The 26,201-nt window shown below is 40.7% G+C and overlaps 2 protein-coding genes and 1 pseudogene across 2 annotated transcripts; all 3 read right to left on the reverse strand.

The window, feature by feature from the left end:
• Positions 1 to 8,577: 8,577 nt before the first annotated feature.
• On the reverse strand, positions 8,578 to 10,281 carry LOC133367684 (olfactory receptor 5AP2-like; annotated as a pseudogene).
• Positions 10,282 to 16,946: 6,665 nt separating this feature from the next.
• On the reverse strand, positions 16,947 to 17,879 carry LOC133367685 (olfactory receptor 5F1-like). The gene has a single exon (XM_061591781.1). It carries the CDS (start codon positions 17,877 to 17,879, stop codon positions 16,947 to 16,949), a length of 933 nt encoding a protein of 310 aa, XP_061447765.1.
• Positions 17,880 to 24,358: 6,479 nt separating this feature from the next.
• On the reverse strand, positions 24,359 to 25,291 carry LOC133367686 (olfactory receptor 5F1-like). The gene has a single exon (XM_061591782.1). It carries the CDS (start codon positions 25,289 to 25,291, stop codon positions 24,359 to 24,361), a length of 933 nt encoding a protein of 310 aa, XP_061447766.1.
• Positions 25,292 to 26,201: the final 910 nt, after the last annotated feature.

The raw sequence follows: 26,201 nt of genomic DNA on the forward strand, positions 1-26,201 counted from the left end.
AGAAGCTCTGCCAGCCCAAAGTCCAGAGCAGTAAAAACATTCCCATGGCCCGCTGTAATGAATTTGCTAGGCGCTTCCAGGATAAAATCTTTAGCATCCGCCAGGACTTAGTCTACAGTCTTATAGCAGATGAATCAAATGAGGTATCCAGAGCACAGCCTTGTCCCAATTTCTTGGATGATTTTCAGTTGGTGCAGCTTGAGGACATTGACAAGGTGTTTGGACAGGTTCGTGCAACCACTTCTGTGCTGGATCCTTGCCCTTCTTGGCTAATAAAAGCTAGCAGGGATGGAACAGCCGGCTGGGCCAGGGAGGTGATTAATGCCTCTGTGCGAGAGGGGGTGGTCCCTGGCTGCCTGAAAGAGGCGGTAGTGAGACCATTCCTGAAGAGACCCTCCCTGGACCAAGAAAATCTTAATAATTATAGGCTGGTAGCAAATGTTCCATTCCTGGGCAAGGTCCTTGAACGAGTGGTTGTGGGCCAGCTCCAGACACTCTTGGATGAGACCGATTATCTGAATCCATTTCAGTTGGGTTTCAGGCATGGTTTTGGCACAGAAACAGTCTTGGTCGCTCTGTATGATGACCTTTGTCGGGAGAGAGACAGGGGGAGTGTGCCTCTGCTGATTCTCCTTGATCTCTCAGCGGCTTCTGTATCCTTCTGGGGAGACTGGCTGAGTTGGGAGTTGGAGGTACTGCATTGCAGTGGTTCTGCTCCTACTTGGTGTGTCGGCCCCAGAAGGTGGTGCTTGGAGAACATTTTTTGGCACCCTGGACTCTCCAGTATGGGGCTCCCCAGGGTCAGTTCTGTCCCTCATGCTGTTCAACATCTACATGAAACCGTCGGGTGCGGTCACCCGGAGCTTTGGAGTGCGTTGCCATCAGTATGCTGATGACATGCAGCTCTATTGCTCCTTTTCATCTTCTTCAGGTGAGACTGTCAATGTGCTGAACCAGTGCCTGGCTGCGACAATGGACTGGATGAGGGCTAATAAACTGAGGCTCAATCCAGACAAGACTGAGATGCTGCTAGTGGGTGGTTCTTCTGACCAGAGGGTGGATGTTCAACCTGTCCTGGATGGGGTTGCACTCCCCCTGAAAGAGCAGGTTTGTAGCTTGGAAGTTCTCCTAGAATAATCTCTGTCACTTGAGGCCCAGGTAGCCTCGGTGGCACGGAGTGCCTTCTACCAACTTTGGTTGGTGGCCCAACTACATCCCTATCTGGACAGGGATAACCTGGCTTCAGTTGCCCATGCTCTGGTAACCTCCAAATTAGATTACTGCAATGCACTCTATGTGGGGCTGCCTTTGAAGATGGTTCGGAAACTTCAGCTTGTGCAAAATGCAGCGGCCAGATTGGTAACAGGGACCAGACAGTCCGAACATATAAAACCGATTCTGGCCCACTTGCACTGGCTGCCTGTATGTTTCCGAGCTCGATTCAAGGTGCTGGTTTTGACCTATAAAGCCTTACACAGCTTGGGACCACAATACCTGACGGAACGCCTCTCCTGATATGAACCCAACCGTACACTACGTTCAAAATCAAAGGAGAATGGCAACAAGGGTGAGGGCCTTCTCAGTGGTGGCCCCCAAACTATGGAATGATGTACATAACGAGGTGCGCCTGGCGCCAACCCTGTTATCTGTTCGGCACCAGGTCAAGACTTTCCTCTTCTCCCAAGCATTTTAGCATGTTTTATATTGTTTTATATTTTTAAATTGTGTTTTAAATTGTGTTTGTTTTATTTTTTTTTAGTTACTGTAAACCGCCCAGAGAGCTTCGCCTATGGGGCGGTATACAAGTATAATAAAATAAATAAATAAAATAAATGGCAGCCTATGGGGAGTGTTTATTCTCTGGGAGGTTTGTTCATGGGAGCTGGTGCTTCTTGGCTGGCTCATGCACACAACTCCCAATGGAGTTGGCATTCAGCCAGGGTGGCAGCTCCTGATCAGGAGGAGGATCCCATGGGGTTTTCTGCCGGCTCCTCCTCCACCGGCCCCCCTTCCACCAGCTCCCTGTCATTTGAATTGCTCTGCCCATTTTTTGAATTTGTGAATTGCTTCCCACAACAGACACTGCTGGTCATATGACTTACTTGTCATAAGGCTACAGGAGAGGAAGAGATGGACTGCAGGACCTTTCCCTTGGCAACACTAAGAGACCAACTTCCTCAGGTTCCTCCCTCAACTATCCTCTCTCAACATCCATTCCATCAAGCTATAGGAGATGTCGAGAGATGGGATTGCAGGCATCTCCATCAGCTGAATTGAAAGACCAGGAACTTTTGACTCCTCCTCCTCTTCAAATTTCCATTCTATCTAGTTATTACAATAACACTGAACAGAAAACTAGTGCTTGAGTTGATATACCCCCTACTCCATCCCAATCCCTTTTCCTTTTGTGTTGTGTCTTTTAGTTCTGCCTATGGGCAGAAACGGCCTTATCACGGATATTTTTAAATCACTCTGGGAGCCTTTATTTAGCTGATGAGTCAGATAACAATGCTTAAATAAAATAAAATAGATAAGTATAAAGAACCTTGGCATCGGGAACAATTGTACTAGTATACAAAGTCCTGAATAACTTAGGCCCTGGATACCTTAAGGAATCCCTGAGGTCATTTGGGGGAGCACTGTTAGTGGTTCCCCAAGGGCCAGAAGCATGACACACATCATGAGGAGACGTGCCTTCAACGTTGTGGGCCCAGCTCTATGGAACTGGCTCCCACTAGAAGTTAGAATGCTGAGTTTCAAATGCCTGATTAAAACCATTTTATTTCAGGAGGCCTTTCCATCATGAACGCTCCTCTGATGTTTAAAGAAGATACCTTTATCCCAGTCTGCATCTATAATGAAATTTTTTTAAAGATGCTTTTAAGATATTCTGTCACTTGTTGTTTGCCACCTTGGGTTCCTTTTGGGAGGGAAGGGCGGGCTATAAAACATAAATAAATGTTTTACATTTGTTGATTTTTTTGTTTATTTTTTATTTCTTTTATTTAGTTATTATTTTTATCATTATAAGGTGCTTTGAGACCTGGATGGTGAAAAGGGGCATATATATATATATATAAACAGAACTTCACTCAAGCTTGCTCTGGATCCCTATAAGGATTCCGTTAATCACCTAAAATATATATAAACGTAATTGTGATTAACCAAACAGAGGTTTTTATTATATTAACATAACGTTTCAGCTTCTGCCTTCATCAGCTGCCAACATACAAATGCTGTTACCAAGGTGGCAGTTATAGAGCTTTGAGGATGGAATGCTCAGAGGGGCTTCATTTGCAGAAGCTAAGTAGTGGTGGTACTGTCCTCCAGGTTCAGGCCATGTGGTGCCAATGTGTCCAAAGAGTAAATCTAAAAGTTCTCCCTTTTGGTCAGTGCTGCTGGATCTGCTGGCATCTCTATCGCTGTAATGGAAAAGTCCAACAGGCTGTGACCCTCGATGTTAAAATGCTTTCCAACTGGTTGCTCCACTTTTTTTGTCAAACTTGCCGACTTGTGGTTCCTGAAGCGCGTGCGTAGGTCAGTTGTGGTCTTTCCTACATATTGGTTATGACATCCTGGTCTTTTGCACTTGATGATGTAAACTATATTGCAGGACGCTGGGCCACCGATTGATTAAGGCAGCTGCTGAGTGAGCTCCGGAATTTTTCCTTTCGGCTTATATCCTGTTTATCCCTCAGAAATATTTTTGCTTTGGATCTGTCCTGTAACAACATTTTCTATCTTTGAAGGCTTCATGACTATCTTATCAACAAGAAGAAGTTTTACCTCCATACCAGTAAGTCAAAACCCTGACTTGTATCATCAATGTAAGGAAAATCAAACATAACAATAGTCAAGGATATTCAAGGATCCCTGAGTTTAAACAATCTGCTCAGAAGCGGTAAATTTAAATACTCCCCTGCTCATTTTAGAGTTTTTGGGGCTGGGTGTCTTGGAAATAACAAAAATCCATCATATCTTTTCAGCGACTCTTAAATCTAGTTAAATCTAGATATTACCATATTGTCCTCAAAATGGTTCAAACAAGGAAAAAATGCTATGAACAAGATCCCAAATTGGACCTGATATTGGAAGTTCCTGGGAAAGTGGCTTATCAGCCCAAAATTACAAACTTCTTTATACCAACTAAAGCTGGCAGGACAAAAAGAATAGAGTCAAGACCAGTTGAGGAAATTTCCTCCCAAATAGAAATAGATCATTCCTGCCCATGTTTGAGTGAGGAGATCCTGGCATCGGATGACCCAGAAATTCTACAAAGTTTGCATTTTGGAACACTTATGGATCTCCCTCCTGGCCGAACGTCTATATCTAGTCTGAGCAACCCCTTGCAGCAGGCACTTGAATGCGAGGCGACGCCATTTTCATCTCAGTCTAAGGACAGTGACTTGCAATTTTCTCCTGCCGCTTCGTTTAACATCAATGCTACAGATTTTGCCTGCCAGACTCCCTCTTTCGTTCAACCCCAGCCATCTTCTGTCTGCTCTTTAGAAGTTATGGAAACTACGGAACTGTCACAAATTGGCCTAAAATTACTTTTAACTGGCCAAAAATGCTTGCAGCTACAATTAGCTATTATGGCCAAAGAGTCTGAAAATATCAAAATCTTTTTGGAAGAAACAAATAGTTTACTAAAATCATTTATGAAAGAACTAACTGAATGTCGTAAATACTTAAACTCTACATCATCAGCCCATAAGCTAGAAACAGTTACGAAGAGCGCCAACAAAAAGAAAACTCACATTTTACCGAAAGGGAAAAAATCTAAAAATATTAAAAATTACAAATTACCACGGAGCAAGAAGATGAATTTTCAGAAACTTTTTAATCTACTTAAAGCTCAACAACAATTAGACCTGCAAACAAAGAAGCAATCAGAATCATCTTCAAAGAGAATATCCTCCAAAATTCACTGTGAAGTTTTGCCAGACAGCAAGAAAAGTTCGGTATTGCCAGAGATATTTTCACATTCCAACTCGAGGATTGAAAGAGAAAAAGGCTCTATAAACAGTATGATTTCACGGCAAGAAATCTCAAACGGTAACTGGCTCCTGAGATTAAATCCAAATAAACTTGCACTTCTGAACCTTCCTTTTTCTACATTCAAAGAAAAAGCTATCATTAGGAAACAAAGAGTGTGTCATGCTCTTCAGTCACTAGCTGCAATGGATTTATGGCCGGATGACATCCTGCATGTGGAATTCCTTTACAACCCCTCAATTAAAACCTCCGTTTTACTTACCCTGAAATCGTCTGTGATAACATCATGGTTAATTGCAAATAAATCCATTCTCAGCAAGCATGGAATAATTGTTCAAAGATACTTCACAAATGAGGCCAAACCCATTTCCTTGCTCACAAAGAGAATTCCACTAACTAACTTTACCTCACCACAAAGGAGTGGGAAGCCTTCCCTGATTAGAAGCAAACAAAACTCACCAAACTCTGGAATCCGGGATTCACCTCTGGATCAGCTTTCTCTAAATAGCTTACCTCAGATAAATCGCTCTTCACTGAAAACAGGACAAACTATGAAGGAAAACAATTTATCCTCTTTGTCTCTTCCTTCACAAGAAACTTCAAACTCTGAAATACCTAATTCTATTAACTCTGATCTTATTATTCTGGATGAGGTAAGCTCTCCCCAGCTCTTAGCTCCCACTCGCACTTCTACACTGACATCTCATACCATGGTAAATACTAAGGTTAATCAACAAACATCGTTTGACTTTGCGTGCGAGGGAGAGGATGAACTTATAAATAGTTTCCATACATTTTCAGACAGTGAACAAACCGAGGTCATCAATAAAATGCAGAACCTATTAAATAATCTAAGGGCAAAAAGGACTTGTTCCAGATTTCTGGAGGAATACGAATTGAGCTCACCTCCTAATATTCAAGTTGCCTCTTCAAGAGTTCCCCAAAAGGTACTGACACACTGTTACACAAATGTATGCAGACCCAGTATAACATGTGATGTTATAGTACATGAGGCTCCTGAATTAATTTGACAATCCCCATTAAATTCTGAAACCCCGATTCTAATCTGTGAAACTTCTGAAAGAACGATAAATTCTAATCCTGTGAATATAAACTATTCACCCTGTAAATCCTCTTCCTTAAAGGAATTCTCTGTTCCACCGAGTCCAATTACTAATGCATGCCAGGTTTCTGCTCCCACACCAAATTCTACATTCCTCTTTCTCTCCTGGAATATTGCAGGGTGGAATGCTAAACAAAAGAACCCAGATTTTGTTTCTTTCCTGAACAAATTTGATTTAATCTTTTTACAGGAGACTTGGTGCTCTCAAAAATTATTAGTGGATGGCTTCTCTTGCTTATGTTTACCAGCGTCCTTTTCCCTACCAAATGCAATAGGGAGACCCAAAGGAGGTCTAGCCATACTTATTTCCACCTCTGTAACAGCACGTCCTATAAGTGTTCTTTCTTGTAAAAACATTGCCCAGGCTGTTGTACTAGTTTTTAGCACAATTTCTCTTCTGTTAGTTAATGTTTACATCCCCCCCTCACTCTTCTAGGGCACAAATTGATCAGGACTGGGATGATCTTGCCAACTTTTTAACATCACTTGAGGCTAAATTTCCCAGAGCGTCCTGTATTGTGATGGGTGATTTCAATGCCAGGTCTGGTCCACACAATGATGCTCTATTTGCATCAAACCTCTGGGGGGGGTGAGGATATTTCCCCCTACCTTCCATCCTATGACCGGTCTTCCAAGGATCTCAAGATAAACTATGGTGGCATATGTTTAAATCGATTCCTTGCTGGACACAACTTGATAATGCTGAACGGTCACAGTCAGATAGATCCATGTGCGGAATTCACCTACATTTCTGGCCTTGGATGTAGTGTCATCGATTATGTGCTAATTTCCCATTTTTTGTTTGAGTTCATTTTAAATTTTTCTGTTGGCTTTAGACAGGACAGCGATCATCTTCCCCTTACTTTTTCTATACTATTACCAGTAGAGGGTCGTTTGCTCTTAACCCACAATACAATGGCCACTCTAAACCATTCTATTCATAAAAGGACCTTTTGGACTCCCACTGTAGCCCTTAAAGTGACCTCTTTTCTCGCTTCTCCCTCTGCTTTGTCCCTGCAGAAGGAGATCAGTTTTGCCGCTGATCCAAATTTAGCGTTAATAGCGTATAAGTCTCTAACTTTAAACCTTAAAGACACTATTACGACGTCATCATCTTCCTCAAGGGCCCCTTCCTCCTTTGGTATTCCCAGATGGTTCGATAAGGATTGCCAAGGTGTCAAGAGACAGTTGAGACGGATATATCATCATTACCGACAGTTAAACCTAATTTCCCTCCCCCCAGAGTATTACACTATTAAAAAGAATTACAAGCAAATGATAGCCACCAAAAAAAGGCAGGTGATGCATGAAGATTGGGAAGCCCTAATCCAAGGTTCCAGAACAAAAGACTCGCAGTGTTTCTGGAGGATTGTTGCTGGCTCCATGAGACCATTAAATCCGGCCCCTTGTCACATCTCTCCTTATCTCTGGGAAAAATATTTTTCTGCTTGTAATGAATCTGCTAATGTGGGTCTTTTAATTGATATTCCAACAAATCTCCCCACATGGCGACAAGTAACTCAAAAAGAAATCGTCTTTGAGTGTTCTTTATATGTTGAATTTCGCTCTAAATTTATAATTCCTATTTTAAATAAATTCCCTAATAAACCGCTTACTCTGCTACCTTCTGTCTGCAGCTAACAGGGATACTACCTTGCTTGTAGCCAAATATATTTCTGCGGCTCAATCAGTCCGGAGGGTACTTACCCCTTCAGATGTTCCCCTCTCCATGTAACTGTTTATTGTTCTATACCTCTTTTATGTTTTTGATATGATTGTATCGATGCATTTTTGTTATAAATGTACATAGCTTTATATATATAAATGTTTTGGTCTATGACTGTAACAATAAAGAATTTGATTTATATTGCAGGACTTGCAGGTGATGTTCTGTTTGATGTAATATGTCCTGCCTGTCCTAGTGCTTGTAAAAGTGCCTGTCTCCCTGAGGTACACACAGGTGATACAGCATTTGGAGTGACAAGGATGAGACCCTGGATTGGTGATAGGTGGCTTAAGCACAGCTCTCACCAACAGTCTGTGCAAATTAGGAGGTTGGCTAAATGCTATAACAGGAGGCCTGCTGATGGCTCTAGTAAGATGTTCAGAGTTTGCCAGCAATGGGTAGCTCTCCCTGATTGCTCGGTGATAGTTAGGAGGTGCTGGATGGAAATCTACCACAAATGGAATCCGTTGCTCTCTGCTCTTTGACACCTCAGTATGATGGAGGAGGTTTTCTCTGGACAGAATGGAGGCTCGGTGGATGTTGCAATTGATAATATGTGGAGAATATCCTCTTAGAAGAAGGTGTTCTTTAAGTTCACTGATAATGACAAATACAAATAACAAAACAGATACACATTCAAATGGATAAAACATATCCAATATTTTTCAACTAATATTATGGGTTTTTTCCCTTTGCTGAATTGTTCAAGAAGCCAGTCCCATTTTTTGTTCTACCTGTTCATCCCAAAAACTCTATGAAGAGCACCTTGCACATCCTTGTTCCTGAAGCTGTAGATCAGAGGGTTCAGCAGAGGGGTGATGATGGCATAAAACACAGAGACCAGCTGCTCCTGTTCAGTGGAATGGCTGGAGGATGGAGTTAAGTAAGTGAAGATGATGGTCCCATAGAAAATGCTCACCACAATGAGGTGGGATGCACAGGTGGAAAAAGCTTTGATCCTACCCTGAGATGTGAACACAGTGGGTACAATGAAGATGTAGGAGAGAAGAGTCAAAAAGAAGGACATTGTAATGCCACACCCAGAGACTGTTAAAGTTACCAGCTTGCTCAGTTTTGTGTCAGAGCAGGAGATGTGCAGGAGGGGAAGAATGTCACAGCAACAGTGCTCTATTTGGTCTAAATGGCAGAAGTCAAGGGAGAAAACCAAGGCTGTGTTGATGATGGAGTTAAAGCTGCCAATAGTCCATGAAACTGTTAGCAACCCTTTACAGGGTTTACAAGTTGGCTGGCTCATGAGCAGAGTGTAGTGCAATGGGTGGCAGATAGCTGCATAATGGTCATATGCCATGGCCGAGAGGAGCACACACTCGGTGCCTCCTAAAGTAACAAAGAAATACATCTGGAGAGCATAACCAGTGAAGGAAATGGTCTTGTCTCCTGACATGAGGTTCCAGAGCATCTTTGGGATAGTGGAGGAAGTATAGCAGATCTCAGTGAATGAGAGGTTGCCACGAAGTAAGTACGTTGGTGTCTGGAGGCATCGGTCCACCCAGATCAAAGTTATGATGGCCAAATTCCCACTGAAGTTAGCAAATAGATTAAATGTACTATGGAAAAAAGAAGTGTTTGTTGGGTGGGATCATTGGATAAACCTAAAGGATGAATGCTCTGACAATTCTGTGGTTCACCTTCAGTTTGCTCATCTTTGACCTTTTTTATGAGGCTATAAGGTTCCTTGGACCTGAGGCACAACAGCAAATTTCAGAAAGCAGGAAATAGTAAATGTACACTGTTAGTAAGAAATAAACATTGGAAGTCAGATAACAACCATCATCTGTGTAGGTTTCACCATAATTCCTAGCAAATTATTTATTTATTTATTTATTTCAAAAATTTATATACCGCTCTAGTTCCGAAACTCAGAATTCAGAGCGGTGAACATTAAAAAACACAGATAATACAAAAACAGCATAATAGAATACCTAAAAACAAATAAGTAAATTAATACTAAAAAGTTCGACAACAATCTCACTTCAAACATTAAAAGCTAGTTGAAACAGGTATGTTTTAATCCGCCGAAGGAATTCAATGAGAGACGAGGAACGTCGTATCTCAGATGGTAAATTATTCCAAAGAGTAGGGGCTATGACTGAGAAGGCCTTCCTCCTGGTGGTCATTTGGTGGATCATGAAAGTTGAGGTAATAATAAGAGTGCTTTCAAAAATCGATCTCATAGGGCGATAGGTTTTGAATTCAACGAGATGGTTTGTCAAATATACCGGCGCCAGTCTGTGAAGAGCCTTAAACGTTAGTTCCAGAATCTTAAACTGATGTCTGGAGCTAATAGGGAGCCAGTGAAGATGGTAAAGAAGAGGTGAAGTATGAACCCGAGGACCAGTTTTAGTGATCATCCTCGCGGCCGCTCTTTGTACCTGCTTGAGCGGTCGAAGTGCTCTAGCAGAAAGGCCAACATATAAAGAATTACAATAGTCCAGTCGAGAGGTTACTAAGGCCTGAGTTACTTTCATTAATTCTGATGATCCTAAAAATGGGCGGAGTTGACGGACCAGTTTTAGTTTTGCAAATGTGGTTCTAGACACGGCTGCAACCTGGGGTTCAAAGGTTAGGGCTGAGTCCAAGATTATACCTAAACTACGGACTTGAGATTTTAAAGGGAGAAAAACTCCGTCAAGTGAAGGCAGATGTCCAGTTCCTTGGGGGAGATTTTTGCCAGTGAGAATGACCTCTGTTTTTTCTGGGTTTAGTTTCAATTTGTTTTTATTCATCCAACTTTGCACTGCTAGGAGACATTGATTAAGGCAGTTGACAGTCTCTACAGTGTTCGGTGGAAAGGAGCAATACAGTTGTGTATCATCGGCATATTGGTGATAATGAATCCCAAATTTTCGAATGATTTTTCCTAAAGGGCTTACATAAATATTAAATAACATCGGGGATAAAACAGAGCCCTGTGGAATGCCATATTTTAATGGCCAGGGTTTAGAGCAATGATCCCCGAGGGCAACTCTCTGAAGCCTTTTTTCCAAAAAGGAGCGAAGCCATTTTAGTACTGTACCTCTGAGACCCATTTTAAAGAGACGGTCTAACAGAATGCTGTGATCAATTGTGTCGAATGCGGCAGATAAATCCAATAAAACTAGAAGGGACAGATTGCCTTTGTCATGTTCTAGTCGAAGATCGTCAACTAATGCGACTAGAGCCGTTTCAGTCCCATGATTTGGTCTGAAACCAGATTGGAAGAGGTCATAACAGTAGGAGGTGTCTATAAACTTTTGAAGCTGTGAGGCTACCACTCTCTCAATGATTTTACTCAGAAAAGGTAGATTAGATACCGGTCGATAATTATTTAATATTTTAGGGTCGAGAGAGGGTTTTTTTAGTAAAGGTGTAACCATTGCTTCGTTTAGGCATTCTGGTAAGTGGCCTTGTTGAAGAGAAGAATTTACGATTGTACTAATCCAGCTTGCTAATTTCAAATTTGATGTTTTTATCAACAAGGAAGGACATGGATCAAGTAAACAGGTTGTTGGATTCATTCCATTTAGAAATCGAGGAATGTCGTCTGGAGAGATTAATGAAAGGTGGCAAAAAGCGCAGGGTAGTCATTTTCTGATCTGATGTTCTTTTCCTCTGCCATTTCAGTATGATCTATATTAAAACGAATCTGATCCACCTTAGCTTCAAAAAATGAGGCGAATTCTTGGCAGCGGGCTTGAGAGCAGATTAAATGAGAGTTTGTTTGTGGTGTTTGAACGGATTGGAGCAGAAAAGGACATTGGTAGGTACTTAAAGGACTTAGGAAAGAGACTTAACACCAGTTTGCATAACTCTGTAAATATAGAGTGCCTCCAGACAAATTAAGATGATAGGTAGCTAGAATCTCATTGGCACTCTACTTTGCAGTGTGCCATGCTGCTCTGTAAGCAAAATCAAAACATTATTTTTAAGTATAAAAGAAAGAGGGAAGGGCAGGAGATATGAGGTATGGCTCAACAAATCTAGGGCTTGGGCACCTTGGGACATCTCCTAACAGTGCCCCTGGGACAGGCTAATGACAGCCTTGGACACAAGGCAATAGAGCATGGGTTTCCAAACCTTTTGAGCCTGGGAGCACTTTTGGAAATGTATGGAACTGTCCTTGGCAGCACAATATACCCATTTCACAGAAGAAAAAAATGGTGATGCTCAAAACTCCTCCAAAACAGGCAACCTCTAACAAATGAAACACAGACAAAAAAGGTGCCCCACAATCCCTTCATTTTTTAACATTGAGAGGAGCAGGGGTGCTTGACAGGCACCAAACAGGGTTCTGAGGGCACTGTGGTTCCCATAGACACCATTTTGTGGATAGATATAGATAGATAGAACAGAGAGGTGAAAATGATTTTTGGGATTTTTCCAGCCATGCAGACTTCACTTTTTAAAATATAAGTTCCATTTTTTCACAATCATAAAACCCAGGAGTAGCAGCAAGATATGTCAGAGACCAATGAATATCTCATAGGGTGCATCCAGAAATGTGCTATAGGAGCAAATCTCTCTGTGGAAGCACTCTTTTCACCTGACACATAATCTTTTCTTCCTCCAGAGAATGAGGGTTTACGTTTGCACTCTTTTACAAGACAAGCAGAGGACAAGATTAGTCTGGTTCAGCCTTCCCTGACCTGGTGTCATCCAGGTTTGTTGGACTCCAACTCACGTAACATGGCCAATGGCCAGGGATTATGGGAGTTGGAGTCCATCAACATCCGGTGGGTATCAAGTCGACAAAGGCTGATCTGTGCACAAAAAAATTTCATTGCTGACTTATCTCATGTTTCTTCCCATCTTTGCCTTCCTTCATGCCTCATGAAGCACCTGACTATCTAAATGTCCTATCCACGTAGAGAAAAGTAATGGTCACATCATTAATGAGGAAGGATGTAACCCCTTGAGCTCTCTTATTATGGTTCTTTATTTTTAAACCAGGGTTGGACCAGACAGCTTGTTAAAGGGAGGATTCATTAAAACTGAAGCTTGTTCCAAGGGTCATAGGATTTTGTTCATCTCCCTCCCTATGGGTGGAGAGAGGGGTCTATCCTTGGCAATCTCCTTCTAGCTGCTGTGGAAAAGTCTGCCACAGTTGGTTTGCAGATGGTGGAGAAGGGGAAAAGGAGTTGTTCTGGGTGTGTGATAGGACAGTTTTGATCTGCTTGATCCACATCTCCCTCACATACTTCCAGCATGTCCCTGAGACGGAGTTGGCAAACTTATTTTCCTTCCAACCAACCACCCCTGTGCTCTGGCAGGCACAAAACTAGTAGGACTCAGAATTTGGCAGAATCACCACAGATTTTCCTTTTCCTGATCTCATTGGAATGCTCTGTTACAGCACAACCCTGCACATGTCTACTCAGAAGCAAACCTTTTTGAGGTAAGTGGGTATAGTGAGCTATCAAAATGATGAATAATAATAATGGCTATAGACCTCACAAACTGTAAAGTCCAACTTTACCTTTGCCATGTTCTTTACCCTTAATTGCAAGGAGTCATCCTTCCTGTAAACTTATTCAGGAAAAAAGATCTTTAAAAATCGTAGATTAATCTCACACATCAAACTCAATAGATGACCTGCTTCTTCCTTCTCTAAGATGAAACTCCAAACTACATTACACCAGGTGCACTAAACATGGAAGTGTTCATCTAAGGTCAACCTAATACACAATCTATGCTTGTGATCCTTTCTGACCTTTTGCAGACCACAGAAACACAAAATTCACACTGAAATTTCTGATAAACCTTTATTGACCTTAGTGATAGACCATAATAACTTAATTGTTATAGAAAGAATTGGCAGATATATAGCCAGATATCCTATATATATAGATTTAGCAGAATCATGCTAATTTGTCAAATACGGTTCACAGTAAAGGTAATTCTGTCTGTACATTGTGTTGAGTTTTTACATGTATCCTCTGATTTTATATTTTTGTAAAATCACTATTTCACATTTTGCACTTGGAACATTTAATGCACTATGGAAATCACTTGTGGAACATGGGAATCAATCCTGGGAGTCTTTGCGTGGCTCAGAAGGCTGATGGCAGCAAAAGTAGAATGCAACATGGCACAAACCATTAATTGGCGTGTGGTTTTCAGGTCATGGAGTGTAATAAATTCCTTAGGTTGTGAAAAGTGGATTCTCTTAATCAATAGGCAGGGGAATTGCAATAATTGACTTTTATATGGTTTGAAAGCTAGGTAATTTTTTAAAGAAATAGCTTAAGCAATCAATACCCAAACCCACTTTAAATATATATATATTAAGACAATAACCATCTGAAAAGTGGGATAAAAATACAGTATGTGAATAAACAAAGAAGTAAGCAAACACATACATAAATTGCAAAATAGTGGAAAGATTCAGCTAAGGCTAATTTCCATTGATTTCAATGGAATAAGTTTAAGCTTAAGGTGCTTAATTTTCCCTTGGGGATTGAAGGAACTTAAAGTTATTTAATATTGGCTGGTGTTTGCTCATTACTTTGAATACAAAGACCAGTGTGTCTTTAAGTTTTAAAAATGAAATATTAAATAGAAGTGGAGCTCTGCAGCAAAAGGTGTTCTGTATCTTTAAAACTTGTGCGGGGGGAAGGGAGAATTCCACCTTGTGTTTTTTCCCATTACAGCGTTTCAAGAATACCTGCACTTGGCTGACTTTCTCTTCTCCTAAAGATACAGGATCAGTCTCAGGCCATGAACCTGGCAACCCTAGTGCGGAATGCTTCTGTGCAGGGTTCTAGCCACTCCATTATACCCCCTCCACTCCCAGTTTTCTTTCTCTCTCTCCCCAGCAATCAGTCCGCATTCTGTACCAGCTGTGCATGCTCTGTCATCATTGGGGGGTTTTTTGGGGGGTGTTCTACACAAGCATCTCAAGATGATGTACAATCAAAATTCCAAAAAAGTTAAACATATAAAAAAGCTAATATACTAAAACAAAACAAAACAAAAACAATACTAAATAGATCCCATGGCAGAGACCCATTAGAACAAGAGTGTCTTGTTTCTGGAAGGTGCAGATTGTGGACGCCTTCCCTGTTTCAAAGAACAGGGGCAGCCACACTGAGAGCACTGCTCTGAGTTACCATGGAGCGCCTTCTGATATCTATGCAACTTGCCGGAGAAACTCTCCCCAAAGCTGCAGTGACTTACTAGGTATATAAGGGACAACTCTTTGATGTCTAAGAGCAGCTTGCCCAGAGTAAACCAGGAAGTGACCTATCAAGACAATGAGATGGTTCTTTCTATGCATACAGTATAGAGTGCCTTGCAAATTATCAGACCCCTGACCAATGCTCTCATACTACTGAATTACAAGTAGTACACTGTAATTTCATTCCTTCCTTCAACATAACTTTGCTGTTGCCACCTTGTGGATATCTCACCAGTGCTACCATCAACAAGCAGCCTTTCCCAACTGTTGTGTTCCCATATGTTGTTGGACAACAACTCCCATCAGCCCCAGACAGTATGACCAATGGTCAGGAATGATGGCAATTTTAGACCAGCAACATCTGGGGACTAAAAGGTTGGGAAAGGCTGCTTTAAAGAAAAGATATAGAATTTTTAAGGGAATAGCTTATGGGTCTCTAATGAACTGCTCCTCTCCAGACCCCCCATCAACAGCATACTCATGCCCCTTGTAGAAGTGAACTGTCATTTGGGACCTGAAGAGGGACAGTAATTGTGTCCTCGATAGGGCAATTTCTTTCATCTGTGAAAACTGGGAGCTTCCACAGCACAGGGGTTAAATACTTATGCAAGCAACGTGTTTCAGTTTTGTTATGTTTCTTACAAACATTTCCCAACATAAAACCAGTCACCTTACAGTAATTGAATATGAGTTTCAGTGTTTCAAAATAAAATATCATACGGAACGAAATTACAATGTACCACTTGTAATTCAGTAATATGAGAGCATTGGTCAGGGGTCTGATGACTTTTGCAAGGCACTGTATCTCTGTCCTCCTGTTCCATCCACTCCATTATGTTTCTATCTAGTTATCACTTTCCCTCACTCTCTCAATATTCCATGTCATTGTTTTTATGCGACTGGCTTTTTCCTGCAGATTTTTCACACATTCATTCCTTGGGGATACTTCTGGTCTCCCAATAACTTTCTCTCGTGCATCAGTGGTGCAGCTTTGGCTACATAAATATGAGCACAGGAGGACTCCAATCAGTATTGGTAGATAGATCTATCAATTTCACAGCCCAACCCTCTGCAAAGTAAATCTCACTGAGTTAAAAGGTGCTTACTCCCATGTTAGTCGATATAGATTTGCAGCCTATGTATCATATATATATATATGTTTCTAATTACATAGCATTTCTAATTATATTGCAGTGGTAACATAGACTAAGTGGGACACTTGAGGTTATTCTCTTTATTACATGTATTTCACAATTCAAAAAAAGAGGAAACATAAATGAGAATGTACATGCTGATCATCTTGTTTGGTCACTTGAGCTAGTCTGGATGAACAAAATGGTTTTAAGGAGGGTGTGTTAATTTAACTGCATTTGGCCCTCCCCAGAGAATTTTGTTTGCAAATCTTCTCTTAATCTTTCCATACACACACCAAATAGATACTTTGTGACTTTTCTGCACTAGTCCCTTAGATTCTGCTTTGCTTTCAGATGTCAAATATTACTTTAGTACCAAAAAGTACTAAAAATATAGTATTAAACTGCAGTTTGCGATGTTTTTAACATATGGAACAGACTTTTTTTTAAAAAAAAATCAATGAATGTTATCCAGACAAATCATTCTCAGAGCAGACCCACTGAAATTAATGGACTTAAAGTTTATTATTCTTATTATTTCAGTGTGTCGACTCTGTGTATGACTTACAACAGCTGTAACCAATGTGATGCCTTCCTGATGTTCTTAAGATTGTGATTCCCATCAGCCTCAGGCAGCATAGCAAATGGCCAGGGATGATGGAAGGTGTAATCCAACAACATCTAGAGAGTACCACATTGGCTATTCATGACTTAAGATATCATCTAATGTCTTTTAAGCCAATCTAATTGTGTGGTGGATCTCAACCTTTCAAGATCCTGTTTCCATTCCTATAACCTGCTCTTCGCAAGTGCTCTCTGAAGTGCCCCCTGCACTTCCTTGTTCCTGAAGCTATAAATCAGAGGGTTGAGCATTGGGGTAATGATGGCATACAGCACAGAAACAATGCGGTCCTGTTCCATGGAATGAGTGGAAGAGGGCCGTATGTAGGTATAAATGATAGTGCCATAGAAGATACTCACCACAGTGAGGTGGGAAGCACAGGTGGAGAATGCCTTGATTCTACCATGAGCTGTGCGGATTTTGAGGACCGAGGAGACAATGAAGATATAGGAGAGAAGGGTCAGGCAGAATGGCACAATGATAACACACCCAGAAATGGTGAAGGTTACCAGCTGGCTGACAAATGTGTCAGAGCAAGAGAGTTGCAGAAGGGGAGGTATGTCGCAGAAGAAGTGGTCAATCTTATTGGAGTGGCAGAAATTTAGGGAAAAGACCATTGCTGTGTTGACAATGGAATTGAAGTTGCCAATAGCCCATGAAATTACCAGCAGACTCCTACGTATTGGTGGGCTCATGAGCAGGGAGTAGCGCAGCGGGTGGCAGATAGCTGCATAACGGTCATACGCCATGGTTGAGAGGAGCACACATTCTGTGCTTCCCAATGTAACAAAGAAATACATCTGGAGTGCACATCCTACAAAGGAGATTGTCTTGTCTCCCAACAAGAGGTCCCACAGCATCTTAGGGACTGTGGTGGAAGTATAGCAGATCTCAACAAAAGAAAGGTTGCCCAGGAGGAAGTACATGGGTGTTTGGAGGCATTGGTCTGCCTGGATCAATGCGATGATGGCCACATTCCCTGCCAAAGTTAAGATATAGACTAACAGGCCGATGACAAAGAAAAGAGGCAGATTCTTTGTATAAATAGAGAAACCCATGAGGACAAACTCTGTGACACTTGTTGTATTCTCTCTTCCCATAGACTTGAAGGTGTCCATCTTCAATCAAGATAGTGGGGCTTCTTATGTGGAAGGGGGGTCACAGCACTTTGATCTGTTAATGCTGGTAGTTTCATAAATAAGAAGCAGTGAGTCAGTTAGTATGTTTGTAAATCAGCTTTTATTGTTCACCTCCAGTTATCATTGCAACTTCACAAGCAGACAGCAGGTCTAGGCCAGAGCAGAAGTTACACCATCATTCATTAGTAGACCACTGGCCAATTTCCAGTGGAACACCTAGCTCCTTTTGGTTGTTAGGATTATTGTAAAGAATCTTGGACCCTGAACTTAAGACATTAATTTTGTTCTTAAGCAACAGTGCATACTAACTTAACAGATAATAGTTATGCCTTGATTTTAAAGATTTTGAGTACCCGCTCTTGCCATGTACATGTAATGTATACTGATAAACCATAAGGATTATATTAAAAAAAAGAAAAGAAATGTGGCCCATTCAAGGATGAAACCTGACTATGCTAGTCTAGGCAAGATGCCCACTGCTCTTTCAATAAATTGAAATTCTATTCAGCTAGACAGCTTCATGTGATCATATGATAACAAAAATGAAAAGAGAGTGAATCATATCCAACATTAGACATACTCAGAGACTCGCTGAAATCAACTTCAGTCCATTGATTTCAATGGGTCTGTTCGAAGTATATAATGTTGGATATAATCCCAGGGAAAGGCAATAAACTAATGACAGCATTAAATACAGAATTCTCCCACGGGATTAAAAGTATAAATGCTAAATAAATTAGGAAAGATGATTGTAGGATGATCTTTCACAACTACTTTAGAAATCCATACATATTATAAAGTAAACCCATTAAAAACTACAGATCTTTAAACTAGAAATACCAGGAATCATTAAAGATGTATAAAATAAACAAAAAGAATTCATGATGCCAGGTTCAATAAGTAAATCTCAGTATTAGACAGCCATGTCTAATTTCTCTTTCTTTACCAGGATGCTAAAGGGCAAATGCAGTGGCAGTTCTCATTACTGGCCATAGTGATCGTAGGTTGTCAGGGGACAAAAATGCTCAGCATAAGCTCCGCATGATATACGTCCCCTTCAATGAAGGCAGAACAGGGCCATTACCAAGAACAAAAATGTCTTCTATACCTCTGACAGAGACGCCGCTGTCCCTCTTCAGGTTCCAAGTGACAGATCACTTCCACAAGGGACATGAGTATGCTGTTCATGGGGGGGGGGTCTGGAAAGGAGCAATTCACTAGAGGCCCGTAAGCTATCCCTTTAAAAACTCTCTTTTCTTTAGAGCAGCGTTTCCCAACCTTTTAGTCCCCAGATGTTGCTGGTCTAAAATTCCCATCATTCCTGACCATTGGCCATACTCTCCGGGGCTGATGGGAGTTGTTGTCCAACAACATCTGGGGACCCAATGGTTGGCAAAGGTTGCTTGTTGATGGTGGCATTGGTGAGACATATCCATAAGGTGGCAACAATGAAGTTAAGGTGAAGGAAGGGTTGATGTGACTGGCATGCTTGCCTTCCCCTTCATTCTCACAAAGCAGGCTGCCACCTACGCTGCCATGATCAGGGTGATGAGAATTATAGACTAGCAACATCTGGAGGGCCACAGGTTTCCCACCCCTGGGATATACCTATCTTTGCCTCCCAAGAAAGTGGGCTCTCTACAAGACTTCTTGTCATCAGGTCTGAAACAGCTGCCATATTGCTCACTGGATAAGGAAGAATTGTATTTGTTTGCTTAATAGAAATAAAAGAGTGAAAACAGAAAGTAATAGAAGTGGAGATCTTATTATAGGTCTCTCAGAACAAAACCTGGAGCTGTCTACTAATGTGCATTCACCCCCAGAAAATATGACAAGAGTTCTTTGATAGGTATCTAATTAGAAGCATATCTGTTACCTGCTATGTATGCTGCTTCAGAATGTAATAGAGGTAGCAGTATTGCCAGCCATTGCCAATGGGTGCTTCTTTCTTGGCACTGAAAGTATTGCATCGATCAGAGAAGCTGAGATTCTGTGCGTCTCCATCCTGAGTTGTTTTGGAGTGGCCTTTATCTGTCATCTGAGAATCTTTCTCTTTTCCTTGTTGCTATAGAAAAGCCACCTTTTGCTGATTTTTTAAAAAAATACAGGCACTTTCCTCTGGGAATGAAAAGACTAATTGGCATTAAAAAAGAACACACAGGTCATCATTAGCACTGTCTCTTGGGGAAGGGAGGAAGAAGTTAAGCCAGAAATAACAAACAATGTCCATGACCTTGGAAGTAAACTAGACTACGAGACTGCTGAGTTTGTCAGAATTAGTCTCAAGGGGCTGCTGTGAATCAAAGAGGCTACATATTATCTTAAACGTGTGCCCGCTATTGACTTCTCTCATCATGTCCCAGTAAGAGCCATGTCATATGATGCAATTTGGATAATTGGCTCTCAGTGCCATCTCCATTTATTGGCTGTTGCTTGAGGGGGATGGGTGTGGAGAAGCACTGAGCACAAATGGAATTAATTAAACATTACCAGGAGGTGCTATACTAAGAAGGCCCTAAGAAGAGCCTTCCTCATTCACTAGACTAGTGTGGGGAAACCTGTGGCCCTCCAGATATTGCTGGAGTACAAGTCCCATCATCCCTGATCAGGCTCACTGAGGCTGATGGGAGCTGGCTTTCAGTAACATCTGGAGGGCCACAGGTTCCCACCCTTGCACTAGACATTCTTGTAAGGTTTTTTATTATTATTTCATAAGAAAACAGATTACAGGTTGCACTGATTTATCTATTTGATCCTTTACCAACTCTTCACCATAAGGTCCCAGGTTAGGTTATAATAATATAATAATATAGGGTTGTATTCAAGTAACATTTACTTAGAGTAGACTCATTGAAATTAATGGCCATTGCTAACTTGCATCTGGCAGGCACAAAACTAGTAGGACTCAGAATTTGGCAGAATCACCACAGATTTTTCTTTTCCTGACCTCATTGGAATGCTCTGTTACAGCACAACCCTGCACATGTCTACTCAGAAGGAAACCTTTTTGAAGTAAGTGGGTATAGTGAGCTATCAATATGATGAATAATAATGGCTGTAGACCTCACAAAGTGTAGTTACCTTTGCCATGTTCTTTACCCTTGCATTTAATTGCAAGGAGTCATCCTTCCTGTAACCTTATTCAGGAAAAAGATCTTTAAAAATCGTAGATAAATCTCACACATCAGTATCAGCTGATGACCTGCTTCTTCCTTCTCTAAGATGCAACTCCAAACTACATTACACCAGGTGTGCTAAATAATGCAGTGAGGTGTTCCTGGGGGACTGTGAACTACATAAGATCTTGATCTCTATAGGCAGCATTATGGGTAACACATGGAAGTGTTCATCTAAGGTCAATCTAATATACAATCTATGTTTATTATCCTTTCTGACTTTTTGCAGACCGCAGAAACACAAAATTCACACTGAAATTTCTGATAAACCTTTATTGCCCTTGGACCATAATAACTTAATTGTTATAGAAACAATTGGCAGATATATAGCCAGATATCCTACATATATAGATTTAGCAGAATCATGCTAATTTGTCCAATAAGGTTCACAGTAGGTAATTCTGTCTGTGCATTGTGTTGAGTTTTTAGATGTATCCTCTGATTTTATTTTTTATAAAGCCACTATTTCACATTTTGCACTTGAAACATCTAATGCACTATGGAAATCACTTGCAGAACATGGGAATCAATCCTGGGAGTCTTTGAGTGGCTCAGCAGGCTGATGACAAAAGTGGAATGCAACATGGCATAAACTATTAATTGGTGTGTGGTTTTCAGGTCATGGAGTGTAATAAATCCCTTAAGTTGTGAAAAGGTGGATTCTCTTAATCAATAGGCAGGGGAATTGTGCAATAAATGACTTTTACACTGTTTGAAAGCTAGGTAATATATTTTTTTTAAATAGCATAAGCAATCAATACCCAAACCCACTTTAAAAATATATATGAAGACAATAACCATCTGAAAAGTGGGATAAAAATACAATAAGCGAATAAACAAAAAAGTAAGCAAACACATACATAAATTTGCAAAATAGTGGAAAGATTCAGCTAAGGCTAATTTCCATTGATTTCAATGGGATAGGCTTAAGCTTAATTAAAGGTGCTTAATTTTCCCCTGGAAATTGAAGGAAAGTTATTTAATATTGGCTGGTGTTTGCTCATTATTTTGAATACAAAGACCAGTGTGTCTTTAGTTTAAAAAGTGAAATATTAAATAGAAGTGGAGCTCTGCAACAAAATGTTGCAGTGTGGAGTGCTTCTGTGCAGGGTTCCATCCACTCCATTATACCCTCTCCACTCCCAGTTTTCCTTCTCTCTCTCTCTCTCTCTCCCCCCCCCAGCAATCAGTCAGCATTCTGTACCAGCTGACCATGCTCTGTCATCATTGGTGGGTTTTTTGGGGGGGATGTTCTACACAAGCATCTCAAGATGATGTACAATAAAACAGTACCAAAAAAGTTAAACATATAAAAAAGCTAATATACTAAAACAAAAACAATACAAAATAGATCCCCATGGCAGAGACCCATTAGAACAAGAGTGCATTTAATTGTTTCTGGAAGGTACAGGTAGTGGAAGCCTTTCCTGTTCCAAAGAACAGGGGCAGCCACACTGAAAGCCCTGCTTATCATGGAGGGGCTTCTGATATCTATGCAACTTGCCACAGAAGCTTTCCCCAAGACTGCACTGACCTACTGGGTATATAAGGAACAACTCATTGATGTCTAAGAGCAGCTTGCCCAGAGTAAACCAGGAAATGACCTATCAAGACAATGAGATGGTTCTTTCTGTGCCTATACAGCATATATATTATGACCAATGGTCAGGAATGATGGGAATTTTAGACCAGCAACATCTGGGGACTAAAAGGTTGGGAAAGGCGGCTCTAAAGAAAATATATAGAATTTTTAAGGGGATAGCTTATGGGTCTCTAATGAACTGCTCCTCTCCAGACCCCCCATGAACAGCATACAGTACTCATGTCCCTTGTAGAAGTGATGCCATTTGGGACCTGAAGAGGGACAATAATTGTGTCCTCGATAGGGCAAGTTATTTCATCTGTGTAAACTGGGAGCTTCCACAGCACAGGGGTTAAATACTTATGGAAGCAACATGTTTCAGTTTTTTTATGTTTCTTACAAACATTTCCCAACATAAAACCAATGTCACCTTACAATAATTGAATTTGAGTTTCAGTGTTTCAAAATAAAGTATCATACGGAACGAAATTACAATGTACCACTTGTAATTCAGTTATATGAGAGCATTGGTCAGGGGTCTGATGACTTTTGCAAGGCACTGTATCTCTTTCCTCCTGTTCCATCCACTCCATTATGTTTCCGTCTAGTTATCACTTTTCCTCACTCTCTCAGTATTCCATGTCATTGTTTTTATGCAGCTGACTTTTTCCTACAGATTTTTCACACATTCATTCCTTGGGGATACTTCTGGTCTCCCTATAACTTTCTCTTGTGCATCAGTGGTGCAGCTTTGGCTACATAAATATGAGCACAGGAGGACTCCAATCAGTATTGGTAGATATAGATCTATCAATTGTGCAGCCCAACCCTCTGCAAAAGTAAATCTCACTGAGTTAAAAGGGGCTTACTCCCATGTTAGTGGATATAGTTTTGCAGCCTATGTATCATATATATATATATATTTCTAATTACATAGCATTTCTAATTATATTGCAGTGGTAACATAGACTAAGTGGGACAATTGAGGTTATTCTCTTTATTACATGTATTTCACAATTTAAAAAAAAGCAAAGGAAAAAATAAATGAGAATGTACATGCTGATCATCTTATTGGTCATTGATCTAGTCTGGATGAACAAAATGGTTTTAAGGAGGGTGTGTTAATGTAACTGCATTTGGCCCTCCTCAGAGAATTTTGTTTGCAAATCTTCTCTTAATCCATCTTTCCATACACCAAATAGATACTTTGTGAATTTTTTTGCATTAGTCCCTTAGATTCTGCTTTGATTTCAGATGTCAAACATTATTTTAATACCAAAAAGTACTAAAAATATAGTATTAAATTGCAGTTTGTGATGTTTTTAACATATAAAACATTTTTTAAAAAAACCCAATAAGTGATATTCAGCTATATCATTCTCAGAGCAGACCCACTGAAATTAATGGACATAAGGTTTTTTTTTAATTATTATTTCAGGGCATCTACTCTGTGTATGACTTACTACAGGGATAAACAATGAGGTGCTTTCCTGATGTTTTAGATTGTGACTCCCATCAACCTCAGCCAGCATAGCCAATGGTCAGGGATGATGGAAGGTATAATCCAACAACATCTAGAGAGTACCACATTGGCTATTCATGACTTAAGATATCATCTAATGTCTTTTAAGCCAATCTAATCTTGTGGTGGATCTCAACCTTTCAAGATCCTGTTCCCATACCTATAACCTGCTCTTCGCAAGTGCTCTCTGAAGTGCCCCCTGCACTTCCTTGTTCCTGAAGCTATAAATCAGAGGGTTGAGCATTGGGGTAATGATGGCATACAGCACAGAAACAATGTGGTCCTGTTCCATGGAATGAGTGGAAGAGGGCCGTATGTAGGTATAAATGATAGTGCCATAGAACATACTCATCACAGTGAGGTGGGAAGCACAGGTGGAGAATGCCTTGATTCTACCATGAGCTGTGTGGATTTTGAGGACTGAGAAGACAATGAAGATATAGGAGAGAAGGGTCAGGCTGAATGGCACAATCATAACACACCCAGAAATGGTGAAGGTTACCAACTGGCTGACAAATGTGTCAGAGCAAGAGAGTTGCAGAAGGGGAGGTATGTCGCAGAAGAAGTGGTCAATCTTATTGGAGTGGCAGAAATTTAAGGAAAAGACCATTGCTGTGTTGACAATGGAATTGAAGTTGCCAATAGCCCATGAAATTACCAGCAGACTCCTACATATTGGTGGGCTCATGAGCAGGGAGTAGCGCAGCGGGTGGCAGATAGCTGCATAACGGTCATATGCCATGGCTGAGAGGAGCACACATTCTGTGCCTCCCAATGTAACAAAGAAATACATCTGGAGTGCACACCCTACAAAGGAGATTGTCTTGTCTCCCAACAAGAGGTCCCACAGCATCTTAGGGACTGTGGTGGAAGTATAGCAGATCTCAACAAAAGAAAGGTTGCCCAGGAGGAAGTACATGGGCGTTTGGAGGCATTGGTCTGCCTGGATCAATGCAATGATGGCCACATTCCCTGCCAAAGTTAAGATATAGACTAACAAGCCAATGGCAAAGAAAAGAGGCGGATTCTTTGTATAAATAGAGAAACCCACGAGGACAAACTCTGTGACACTTGTTGTATTCTCTCTTCCCATAGACTTGAAGGTGTCCATCTTCAATCAAGATAGTGGGGCTTCTTATGTGGAAGGGGGGTCACAGCACTTTGATCTGTTAATGCTGGTAGTTTCATAAATAAGAAGCAGTGAGTCAGTTAGTATGTTTGTAAATCAGCTTTTATTGTTCACCTCCAGTCATCATTGCAACTTCACAAGCAGGCAGCAGGTCTAGGCCAGAGCAGAAGTTACACCATCATTCATTAGTAGACCACTGGCCAATTTCCAGTGGAACACCTAGCTTCTTTTGGTTGTTAGGATTATTGCAAAGAATCTTGGACCCTGAACTTAAGACATTAATTTTGTTCTCAAGCAACAGTGCATACTGACTTAACAGATAATAGTTATGCCTTGATTTTAAAGATTTTGAGTACCCGCTCTTGCCATGTACATGTAATACATACTGATAAACCGTAAGGATTATAGTAAAAAAAGAAAAGAAATGTGGCCCATTCAAGGATGAAGCCTGACTACGCTAGTCTAGGCAAGATGGCCACTGCTCTTTCAGTAAGTTGAAATTCTATTCAGCTAGACAGCTTCATGTGATCATATGATAACAAAAATGAAAAGAGAGTGAATCATATCCAACATTTGACATACTCAGAGACTCGCTGAAATCAACTTCAGTCCATTGATTTCAATGGGTCTGTTCGAAGTATGTAATGTTGGATATAATCCCAGGGAAAGGCAATAAACTAATGACAGCATTAAATACAGAATTCTCCCACGGGATTAAAAGTATAAATGCTAAATAAATTAGGAAAGATGATTGTAGGATGATCTTTCACAACTACTTTAGAAATCCATACATATTATAAAGTAAACCCATTAAAAACTACAGATCTTTAAACTAGAAATACCAGGAATCATTAAAGATGTATAAAATAAACAA

This window comes from Rhineura floridana, chromosome 11, assembly GCF_030035675.1.
Source record: "Rhineura floridana isolate rRhiFlo1 chromosome 11, rRhiFlo1.hap2, whole genome shotgun sequence".
NCBI classification, from domain to species: Eukaryota; Metazoa; Chordata; class Lepidosauria; order Squamata; family Rhineuridae; genus Rhineura; species Rhineura floridana.